General features: G+C 41.2%; 1 protein-coding gene across 5 annotated transcripts in view; it reads left to right on the forward strand.

Annotated features, from left to right (window-relative positions):
• Positions 1-3,120, forward strand: part of IMMP2L (inner mitochondrial membrane peptidase subunit 2) — a 1,099,135-nt gene extending 1,096,015 nt beyond the window's left edge. For all 5 annotated transcript variants that reach the window (XM_008258376.3, XM_008258379.3, XM_051849666.2 and 2 more), the window contains one exon: positions 2,537-3,120. In XM_008258376.3, coding sequence (XP_008256598.1) covers positions 2,537-2,674 — 138 coding nt within the window. In that variant the 3' untranslated portion in view covers positions 2,675-3,120. The remainder of the gene's footprint in view (positions 1-2,536) is intronic.
• The last annotated feature ends 8,082 nt before the right edge of the window (positions 3,121-11,202 follow it).

The following is an 11,202-nucleotide window of genomic DNA, read 5'->3' on the forward strand; positions in this document are numbered from 1 at the left end:
GTCTAACTTCAGGTGAAACAGGTATAAGGTACTATAACTAATGGTGCCAAAGACTGATGGTAACATGTGCAAAGGACACATGGATTTTTTGCTGGGCAAATTTCAGACATTAGCCCATCCTTTTTTTTTTTTTTTTTTTGTTTTTGTTTTTGTTTTTGTTTTTGTTTTTGACAGGCAGAGTGGACAGTGAGAGAGAGAGAGAGAAAGGTCTTCCTTTTGCCGTTGGTTCACCCTCCAATGGCCGCCGCGGCCGGCGCGCTGCTGCCGGCGCACCGCGCTGATCCGATGGCAGGAGCCAGGAGCCAGGTGCTTTTCCTGGTCTCCCATGGGGTGCAGGGCCCAAGCACTTGGGCCATCCTCCACTGCACTCCCTGGCCACAGCAGAGGGCTGGCCTGGAAGAGGGGCAACCGGGACAGAATCCGGCGCCCCGACCGGGACTAGAACCCGGTGTGCCGGCGCCGCTAGGCGGAGGATTAGCCTAGTGAGCCGCGGCGCCGGCCCAGCCCATCCATTTTGACCCAGATTTTGACCCAGAAAAGGAATTCTTTGTATTAAAATAGAAACAGTGTAATACTTGATTCAGGCCAGATCACTTATAGATGTTACTATCATTACGTGAAATGTTGGCATAAATAGTCATTTAAAAATTGCACACGGGTTAGTTACCAATTACAAAAGAAAAATATTTGTTTATGATGGCAAAATATGGTAAAATGTCGTATCTGAAAGGCAGATCTGCTGGTTCTCTGCCCCAGTAGCTGGGCCACACTGAATACAGGAGCCACAAACTCCATCCAGGTCTCCCACATTGGCAGGAGATGAACAGGGAACTGGAACAGGGAACAGGAAGAGGCACATGAACAGGGAACCGGAACTGGAACTGGATCAGAAACCAAATAGCCAGCTCCGACCTCACTGTTTAAAGTGATCAAACTCAACATCACAACAATGGGACAAACTGACAGCTTGTGCTTCCTAATGTGAGACAGTGCAAAGAATAAAATTGCATTCTTGCCAAAAACGTTTACCTTGAATCTGTTCAGAGGGAAACGATCAGAAAGTTCCAGGTGTAGGGTATTTTACAAGGGAACTGGTCTGGACTGCAGGTTAAAATAAACTAAATATAAACTGAACAAACTAATGACTACCAAATGCAATTTGTGATCCTAGATAAATGGCTATGAAGGACATTACTGGGAAATGCTAAGCAGGGACTCTGTATTAATGCAGTATTGATGTGCATATTTTATATATATATAACAATGGTAATGTGTTCATGTAGACAAGGTCTCAGTTCCTAGGAGACACATATTGAAGGATTTAGGGCATGATGTCAATAGCTTTCAAGCATTTCAGAAAAAAATGGTGTCTCTACACATGTGAGAAAGGAGTGATAGCACAAAAATATAAATTACTGAGGACTTTTGTGGTAGAATGGATTTTGCACTAAACTACCAAATTTTCTGCTGGTTTGATTTGCAAAATAACAAACTGAAGAAAAAATGTTCATTGTGCTCCTGGGATTCTTGCTACCCTTTGGGCACATTTTGTTTGTTTTTTTCAAGTTGTATGGTTTCTTTTCTTCTTTTTGAACAATGTTTTTTTCTGATTATCTTTTTTGAAGTCTCTTCCTGACCTCCAGCTACTGCTTTCAGTCTCTGGGCAATGTGATTATAGATGGACGAATTTCACTGAAAGCAATGTTTATCAATCTCCGGGAAGGTCTAATGTACAGGGAAAGTATTTGGAAATACAATGGACATGTAGTATCTGGGTTACAGCCAGCACTCAGAAAATATGTGCTAAGCATGAATCTGTTGTATGAGCTTCTCAATACCATGAAAATAATACCTGACCTTACCAAAACACCAACAAGAGAAGCAGGTCTCCAGGTCATTCTTCAGACCAGTTGGAGGGACCTGATGGTGCTTTAAACAAGTTTGTCACAGTCTGCCATTCTACTGAGGTTGCCAACCTGAGAGCTCATGGGGCCTTACGTCCTCTGGGACACATTCCCTCACCCTGGCCTCTTCCTCCTTGGCCAGCTCTGCTCATCTGCCTTGATCTCACCTTATCTTCCTTCAAGTCAGTCCCACCTTGTTTGCCTGCTTTGTAACTCTCTGCATGAGCGCTAGTAACAGGCTTCTCAGGGTACTCTCCAGGAAATCAGCCCATCCAGGAGTCGGAACAATATTTTCCACATGTATGTGTTTTTTTTTCAGGTTTCTTGGCTATCAGGTGATCTATAGGATATTCTGAGAATATTAACCTGGTTCTATGCTAATAGGTGATAGAGGATAGTGGGAAGGTACACAGATACTGGAATCCAACTGTTAAGAACCCAACTCTTGGCAAATTCCTTTAACCTCTCTGGATATGACTTTACTCATCTGTAAAACCACTTAGGAAAATTCTATGTAAATGTTTAATATTGTTAATCATTACTACTTTTTCTGCAATGTCACACCCAGGTCAAATTCTGTTTTCAAGACACTAATGGTTTATTTGTCGCTTTGTATTTTCTCGTGGCTTCAGGTTTCCCTGGGACTTCTGCATGCCCATGCTACACATATCCTGTGGCCTCCAGAGCGCTGGCAGAAATTGGAATCTGTTCTTCCTCCAGAGCGCTTGCCAGTTCAGAGTGAGGATGAGTCACCACCTGGATCTGCTTGAGCTGGTGTTGGGGGGCCGAGAGAGAAAAGGAAGCTCCTGGGAAAAGCCTCCACCGCTAGCATGCTGCGTGGCGAACATTTGTCTCACATCACAGTGATCTGTGTGATTATCGTTTTAAATATTAAATGGTTCCTGGTGTTCTGTTAAACTTTAACACTTCTTTAATGCCAAAAAAATTCAGACCTTTGGGAATCAGAAACTGTTGTACCATGTCTTACAGGGGATAAACGCGTTAGTTCTTATACATACAGATTCCATTGATTGTTGGGTTTTGGTGCTTGCTGCTGGCAGAATTTGAAAATTCATATTCAATAAAAATAATTTGCGACTGTTAAATACAACTTAGATAAATGCATATTATACAGAAGATGTAATCGACAGCAGCGACAATGCAGTACTGTAGGTACAGAGTACAGTGATGTTATAATAAAACAATGGCTTGTTCAGGTCCTGTTTTGAATGTTTGTCATTTAACCTCTACATAAATTAATGGGGAACAGATCCTCTTCTGGAAGTAAGGAATAAAGAATATGCAATGCTAATACTTACATGCTATCAAACCTATTTTACTTGCCCTTCTTAATCTGTAACTTCAGAGTGATCTCATGCCTGTTCAAAATGACAAGCAAAGCCCTTCATCTGCATTCAGTCATTGTTTGGTAACCGGCTCTGAGTGAAATAGAAAAAGAAATCATTCCAGAGGAACCATCTTTGTTTCTTCTCATGCCTGCTTAGTATTCATAATTGTAGTTCTGAAAGCAGCTATTGCAAAGGGGGTTACAGTAGAATAACAGACCTTGTGCTTTATACAGAGGATGTGGTAAATTGCCTGCCTGCAAGTCTGTAGTTATTTTTTCTTCCCATGGGTTAGAAACTTGTGCTAATGGAGACAAATCTCTGGTTGTATTCCTTCCACTCACCTGGTCTCTTTTCTTTCTGTTTCATTGACAGACAATATTCCAAATTAGGAAGAGCCATCTTGTAAATCTGGATGCTAACTCACTCTTAGCTAGTAGGAACAGAAAGAGCAAAAGCAAAGTCCCTATGCATGCTGGGAGCATAGATAACAACAATTTATTAGCATCATGGTAGATCATACAATGAACACCAATGAGAACTTTCATACAAAGTTGGTCAGAATTTTTTTCAATAGATCCTATTTGTTTATTTGAGAGGCAGATTTACAGAGAGAGGGAGAAACAGAGACAGAGGTCTTCTATCTGCTGGTTCACTCCCCAAATGGCCACAGTGGTTGGAGCTGAGCCCATATAAATCCAGCGGCCAGGAGCTTCTTTCCAGTCTCCCACATGGGTGCAGAGGCCCAAGCACTTGGGCCGTCTTCCACTACTTTCCCAGGCCATAGCAGAGAGCTGGATTGGAAGAGGAGCAGCTGGGATATGAACTAGCACTCACATGGGATGCTGGTGCCGCAGGCAGAGACTTAGCCTACTATGCCACAGCACTAGCACCAGAATTATTGTTTTTAAAAGTAGATCCAGGGACTAGTCTTGTGGCTTAGTAGGCTTAGTAGGGTAAGCCTCCGCCTGCATATGGGCCCCAGTTCATGTCCCAGCTGCTCAAGTACTTGAGTCTTCACCCTTGTAGGAGACCTAGAATGATTTTTTTAAAACTGTACACAGAGTCTTTTTATTTTTATTTTTTTTAATTTTTTGACAGGCAGAGTGGACAGTGAGAGAGAGAGAGAAAGAGAGAAAGGTCTTCCTTTTCCGTTGGTTCACCCCCTAATGGCCGCTGCGGCCAGCACACCGCGCTGATCCGAAGCCAGGAGCCAGGTGCTTCTCCTGGTGTCCCATGGGGTGCAGGGCCCAAGTACTTGAGCCATCCTCCACTGCATCCCGGGCCACAGCAGAGAGCTGGCCTGGAAGAGGGGCAACTGGGACAGAATCCGGCGCCCCAACCGGGCCTAGAACCTGGGGAGCCGGCGCCGCAGGTGGAGGCCTATTGAGCCACGGCTCCAGCCGATTGATTTTCTGATTCAGTCCTGGCTGTCGTGGACATTTGAGGAATGAACCAGAAGATTGCAGATCCGAATCTGTTTCTCTTTCTTCCTTAAATAAATAAAACAAATAAAAATTTAAAAAATGTTTTCAGTGAAGTAAATTGCCTGTTAACTGTTCAAGGTGTACATACACTGAGATTTATAATTTTTTTTAAAGATCTATTCATTTACTTTAGAGGCAGAATTACAGACAGAGGGAGAAACAGAGAGAGTGTTCCATCTACTGGCTCACTCCCCAAATGGCTGCAAAGGCCAGAGCTGAGCCAGTCTGAAGCCAGGAGCCAGGAGCTTCTTCTGGGTCTCATGTGGTTACTGGGGCCCAAGCACGTGGGCCATCTCCTGCTACTTTCCCAGGCCATAAGAGATTGGATTGGAAGAGGAGCATCCAGGACACAAACCAGCACCTACACAGGGTACCAGCGCCACAGGCGGAGGCTTAGCCTAATACACCACAGCACTGGCCCCACAGGATTTCGTAAATTTAACTTACAGGATGTAATATAGCGATAGCACCTCTGGAAAACTGAGATGAGCAACTGTTTTCCACATTTTGCAAAAGCCATAAAGAATTTTAACCAAATATTCCCTAAAATGATGTTATATGTGGAAGAACTTTTAAATTTGAATGAATGTTAAACTACTAAATTGGCATGCTCACTTTTGCCTTGCACATACAGTTTCTGGATTCATATGGACATCAAAAACTTTTTTAAAGAAAAAATTATGTTACAGATACTGATTTCACTGGTATATGACTTTAGGTAAGAGGGAAGACTGGTCTTTGAAAATGAAACTTGGAAAATACCTGAATGTCATTCATGAAACATCAATGTTTAGCCCCAAATTTTTTTCATTATATAATCCATATTAAGTTGAAAAACATATTTCTTTATAGAAATATTTTCACTGCTTGAAAAACAAGAGAACTGAAAAACCAGAAATTTGCTTACCTCATTGTGTTAAAATAGCATACTACCTCTACAACATAAAAGGCAAGATAAAAATAATTTAAGTAAATGAAATCTGCAAGAAAATAACATTAGTGTTGAAAATGGTAAACTACATATTCATATTCCAGAAAACTAATGATAGGAAATACAAATTTGGATTTAGAAAGTATAAGGGCTGGTGTTGTGGCACAGCGGGTTCCTGACCATTCATTCTTTTAAGAGGAAGAGTTGCAGAGAGAGGGAGACAGAAAGGTCTTCCATTCTCTGGTTCACTCCCCAAGTGGCTGCAAGACCAGAGCTGAGCTGATCTGAAGACAGGAGCCAGGAGCTTCTTTTGGGTCTCCCATGTGGGTGCAGGGGCCCAAGCACTTGGGCCATCTTCCACTGCTTTCCCAGGCCATAAGCAGAGAGCTCAGTTGGAAGAGGAGCAGCATGGTACACAAACCAGCACCCATATGTGATGCAGGCACCACAGGTGGAGGTTTAACCTACTATGCCACAGCACAACCCCTCCCCACCGACTTTGAGTGCTGCTTGGGGAGCAGCGTGTCTGCTTATCTCCATGAAGAGAGTGCATGTTTCTTCCCCCCACCTCCCTCCCTCACCAGTGAGTTTGCTGGTATAGAGCTTGTTTTGACCAGGAGAATGGTAAGTGGCTTGCTCCAGGGACAGGGTACTTTGCAGGATACAGAATGGACCCTCTGCACCCAGGGACTGTGGGAGTCCTGGGCATGGATCATGGCCCTGAGCAGAATGTGGGCTGTGGCTGGGTTTCTGGGCGCCAGCTCAGTCTCATTCTGGAAGCTTGGAGTGCCCTGAGTGCAGGGGGCAGGACTCGTGGAGGGTTCGGGGGTGGGGGTGGGGGTGGGGAGAGGGTGTCACACTGTGGACTGAGTCAGTGTACAGGCCCCATGAGATCACTCAAATGGTGAATCAGCTAGTTTACTTTGGCACAGAGAAGGGCTGAGGCTGTAATCATACCAGACAGCATTAGCATCCCCTCCCCCTACTAACTATAGTCAGGAAATTCACGATGGGCTAACTTGGTGTCAATCTGGACTCTTATCCCACCCACAAAAAGAGGCCCGAGCTCCCTGGTACCACCCAGCACACAGCTCTGGATCTCTGATGTAAGCTGAAGGCATTTCCCCAAGCCACAGAAGCGCATTTCCAAGAACAAAGCCTTCATAGGAGATGGGAACAAGTGATTCTCCAGATACATAAAAATCCATGTAGAAACGCAAGGAACATGAACAAGGAAGGCAATATGACTCAACATGCATCAACATTGGACTGTGAAGACAGGAAGATAGACAAAATTCCTGAAAAGGAATTCAAAAGAATGATTCTGAGATTACTCAAAAACACAATCACATGAAGTAAGAAAACCTATACATGACATGGATAAAAAAATTCTGCAAAGAGATAGAGATACTGAAGAAGAAGCAAAATACAAATTAAGAATTAGATATGTCAAATAAAACATATTGTGGAAAGCCCAAACAATAGACTTGGTAAGGCAGAATAAAGGAATCTGAGTTAGAAGAGAAGTATTTTGGTGCCAGTTTTGTGTCACAGCAGGTAAAGCCACTGCATGTGATGCTGGAATTCCATACGGATGCCAGTTTGTATCCCAGCTGCTCTGATTTCAATTCAGATCCCTGCTAATGGCCTCTGAAAAGCAGTGGAAGGAGGACCAAGCTTTTGAGCCCCTGCCACTCATATGAGAGACCTGGATGGAGATCCTGGCTTCAGCCTAGCCCAGTGCTGGCCATTGTGGCCATCTGGAGAATAAACCAATGGGTGGATGATCTCTCTCACTAACTCTGATTTTCAAATAAATTATAATTTTTTTAAAAGACAAGTCTTGAAATATCTCAGACTAAAATAAATAAATAAATAAATAAATAAGAGGGAGAGATTAGAAAAACCTAAAACAGTCTTCAGGATTGATAGGATAGCAAATGACCAAATAGATTTGTCTTAAAAGTTCCTGACAGTATTGGGAAAAATGACTTAGGAAACTTATTCAGTCAAGTAGAAAATGTTTCCAGTTTGAAGAAAGACGTAGGCATCCAAATACAGATGTGCATAGAACCATAAATATGCATGATCAGAGAAGATCTTCACAATACATTATAGTAAAACTTTCAAAATTAAAACATAAAGAAAATATCCTAAAATGTGGAAGAAAGAAATACTAGATTACCTTTATTGGGTCTCCAATTCGACTTGCAGATTTCTCAACAGAAACCATACAGGCCAAGAGAAAATGGAGAGTTATAATCTTAGTGTTAAAACTGAAAACAAAAATAAATAAGAAAATAAATTAAAGAAAAGAAAAATCTCTCATGGCTGGCATTGTGGTGTTTGTTAAGCTGCCACATGCAAAACCAGCATCCCATATGAAGTTAAAAATTAATAACACAAAAACTCCAGAAAATATGCCAACAAATGGAGACTGAACATGCTCCTGAATGAACAGTGGGTCATAGAAGAAATCAAAATAAAAATCAAAAAAATCCTTCAAATGAATGAAAATGATAACTACATATCAAAACTTATGGGACACAGCAAAAACATTGTTAGGAGGACAGTTTATAGCAATTAGCACTTAATGTCCATATTAAAAAATTAGGAAGGTATCAAATAAGTGATATAACAACTCACCTTAAAAACATAATTACCAAAGTCAAGATACAAAGACACAAAAAACCTGAAAAGACCGATAACCAATGGTGAGATCAAGAATCAGTAATAAAGACCTTCACAACAACAAGCACTAGGAATGATGGCTTCACTACGGAATTCTACCAAAATTTAAGGCAGAATCAAGCCAGATGCTTCTTAACCTATTCAAAATAATTTAAAGGGAAGGGGTCTGCTCAAACTGCATGAAGCCAGCATCACCTCAATTACAAAACCAGAAAAAGATACAACAAAAAAAGAACCATAGACTAATATTCCTGGTGAACACAGATGGAAAAACTCTCAACAAAATACTAACGAATTGAACCAACAACATATCAAAAAGTTCATCTACCTGGATCAAGTGGGATTTGTCCCAGGGATTCAAGGATGATTCAACACATACAAATCATTGTGATATACCACATCAAAAAAGTGAAAGATAAAAACCACATAACTATCCCAACAGATAAAGAGAAAGCATTTGGCAAGATAGTCCTTTCATGATTGAAACCTTAAAATAATTGTGTATAGAAGGAATAAACCACAATACAAACAAGCCACATAGGACAAACCCAAACTCAGCATCATATTGAGTGGGGATAAACTGGAAGCAGATCTACAATCAGCCATGGCTGCCCACTCTCACATTACTGAAAATAGCTCTGGAATTTTTAGCCAGAGCCACTAGGGAAAAAGAAAAGAAAAAAAAAAGGAATATAAATTGGAAAGGAAGAAGTCAAATTATTCCTGTTTGCAGATGACATGATCCTTCATATACAGGAATCAAAAGACACGACAAGGAGAGTATTACAACTTATAATTTGGGCAAGCCGGAAGATGTAAAATCAACATACAAAATCAACAGCATTCATACACACCAACAAGCTTTGGCTGAGAAAGTAATTGTAAAATCAGTCCCATTGAAAATAGCTACAAAAAATTCAGTTAAATACCTTGGGATAAATTTAACCAAGTATATTAAACATCCTTGCAATGAAAATTACAAAACATTAAAGAGACATAAAAAATGGAAAAATCTTCCGTGTTTATGGATTAGAAGAATTAATATCATCAAAATGTCCATAGTACCCAAAGCAATTTACAGATTCAATGTGATCCCAATCAAAATACCAAGGACAAGGGACAGCGCTGTGGCATAGTAAGTTAAGACTCTGCCTGCAACACCAGCATCCCATATGGGTGCCAGTTCATATCCCCAGCTGCTCCTCTTCCAATCCATCTCTCTTCTTATGCTCTTGGAAAGCAGTGGGAGATGGCACAGGTACAGGGGCCCCTGCACCTACATGGGAGACCTGGCAGAAGCCCCTGGCTCCTGTCTTCAGATCGGCTTAGCACTGGCCATTGCAGGCATTTAGGGAATAAACCAGCAATGGAAGACTTTCCTTCTCTCTCTCTCTCTCTCTCTCTCTCTCTCTAACTCTGCCTCTCAAATAATCTTAAAAAAATTTAAAAATACCAAGGATGTTCTTCTCATATCTAGAAAAATTTGTCCTAAAATTCATATGGAAACACACACTAGAATGTGAATAACTGAAGAAATGTTAAACAATGAAAGTAACTCTCGAGGCATCACAATATCAGGTTCCAAGACATACTACAGCACTGTTACAAATAAAACAGCTTGCTACTATAATAAAAATAGACATGTAGACCAATGGGACAGAATAGAAATCCCAGAAATCAATCCCCACATCTACAACTAACTAATCTTTGACAAATGAGCTAAAAATCTATCTCTGGAGAAATGACAACAAATGGTGCTGGGAAAATTGGATCTCAGCATTCTAAAGTTTGAAACAAGGACCCTACCACATACCTATACAAAATCAACTCATAATGGATCAAGGATCTAAATCTAAGACCTGAAGCCATCAAATCACTAAAGGAAGACACAGGGGAAATGCTACAAGACACTGGCATAGGCAAGGACTTCTTGGATAAAACCCCAGAAGAACAGGTAATAAAGGCCCAAATATACAAATGGGATTACATCCAAGTTAGGAGCTTCTGCACAGCAAAGGAAACACTCAACAATGTGAAGAGACAACCAGCAGAATGGGAGAAAATATTTGCAAACTAAGCATATAGTAAAGGATTAATATTCAGAATATATAACAAGCTCAAGAAGCTCAAAAACTTGTAAGTAAGCAATCCAGTTAAGAAATGGGCAAAGAACAGAAACAGGCATTTTTCAAAGGAGGAAATACAGATGTCCAACAAATACATGAAAAGATGCTCAGGATAGCTGGCCATCAGGGAAATACAAGTGAAAATCAGTGAGGAATCACCTCACTCTAGTTAGAATAGTTATCATCCAAATATCAAAGATACAAATGTTGATGAAGATTTGGAGAAAACAGTACTCTAATACCTGTTGGTGTGAATATAAAGTGTTAGGATCATTAGAGAAGACAGTAAGGAGATTTCTCAGAAAACTAAAAATAGGTCTTCCATATGACACAGCTATTCCATCCCTGAGAATATTGCCAAAGGAAATTAAATCTGCATATGAAAGAGTTATCTGTCCTCCCATTGTTAATAGCAGCTCAGTTCTCAATAGCTATGATCTGGAAGAAACCTAGATGTCCATCTAATGATTAAAAAAAAAATGATAGAGGGGCCAGCACTGTGGCACAGTGGGTTAAAGCCCCAGTCTGAAGTGCCAGCATCCCATATGGGTGCCATTTCTATTTTCAGCTGTTTCACTTCCAATCCAGCTCTCTGCTATGGCCTTGGAAAGCAGTAGAAGATGGCCCAAGTGCTTGGGCCTCTGCACCTGCGTGGGAAACCAAAAAGAAGCTCCTGGCTCCTGGCTTCAGATCAGTCCTCCTCCAGCTGTTGAGGCC

The sequence above is a fragment of the Oryctolagus cuniculus genome, chromosome 3, assembly GCF_964237555.1.
Source record: "Oryctolagus cuniculus chromosome 3, mOryCun1.1, whole genome shotgun sequence".
NCBI classification, from domain to species: domain Eukaryota; kingdom Metazoa; phylum Chordata; class Mammalia; order Lagomorpha; family Leporidae; genus Oryctolagus; species Oryctolagus cuniculus.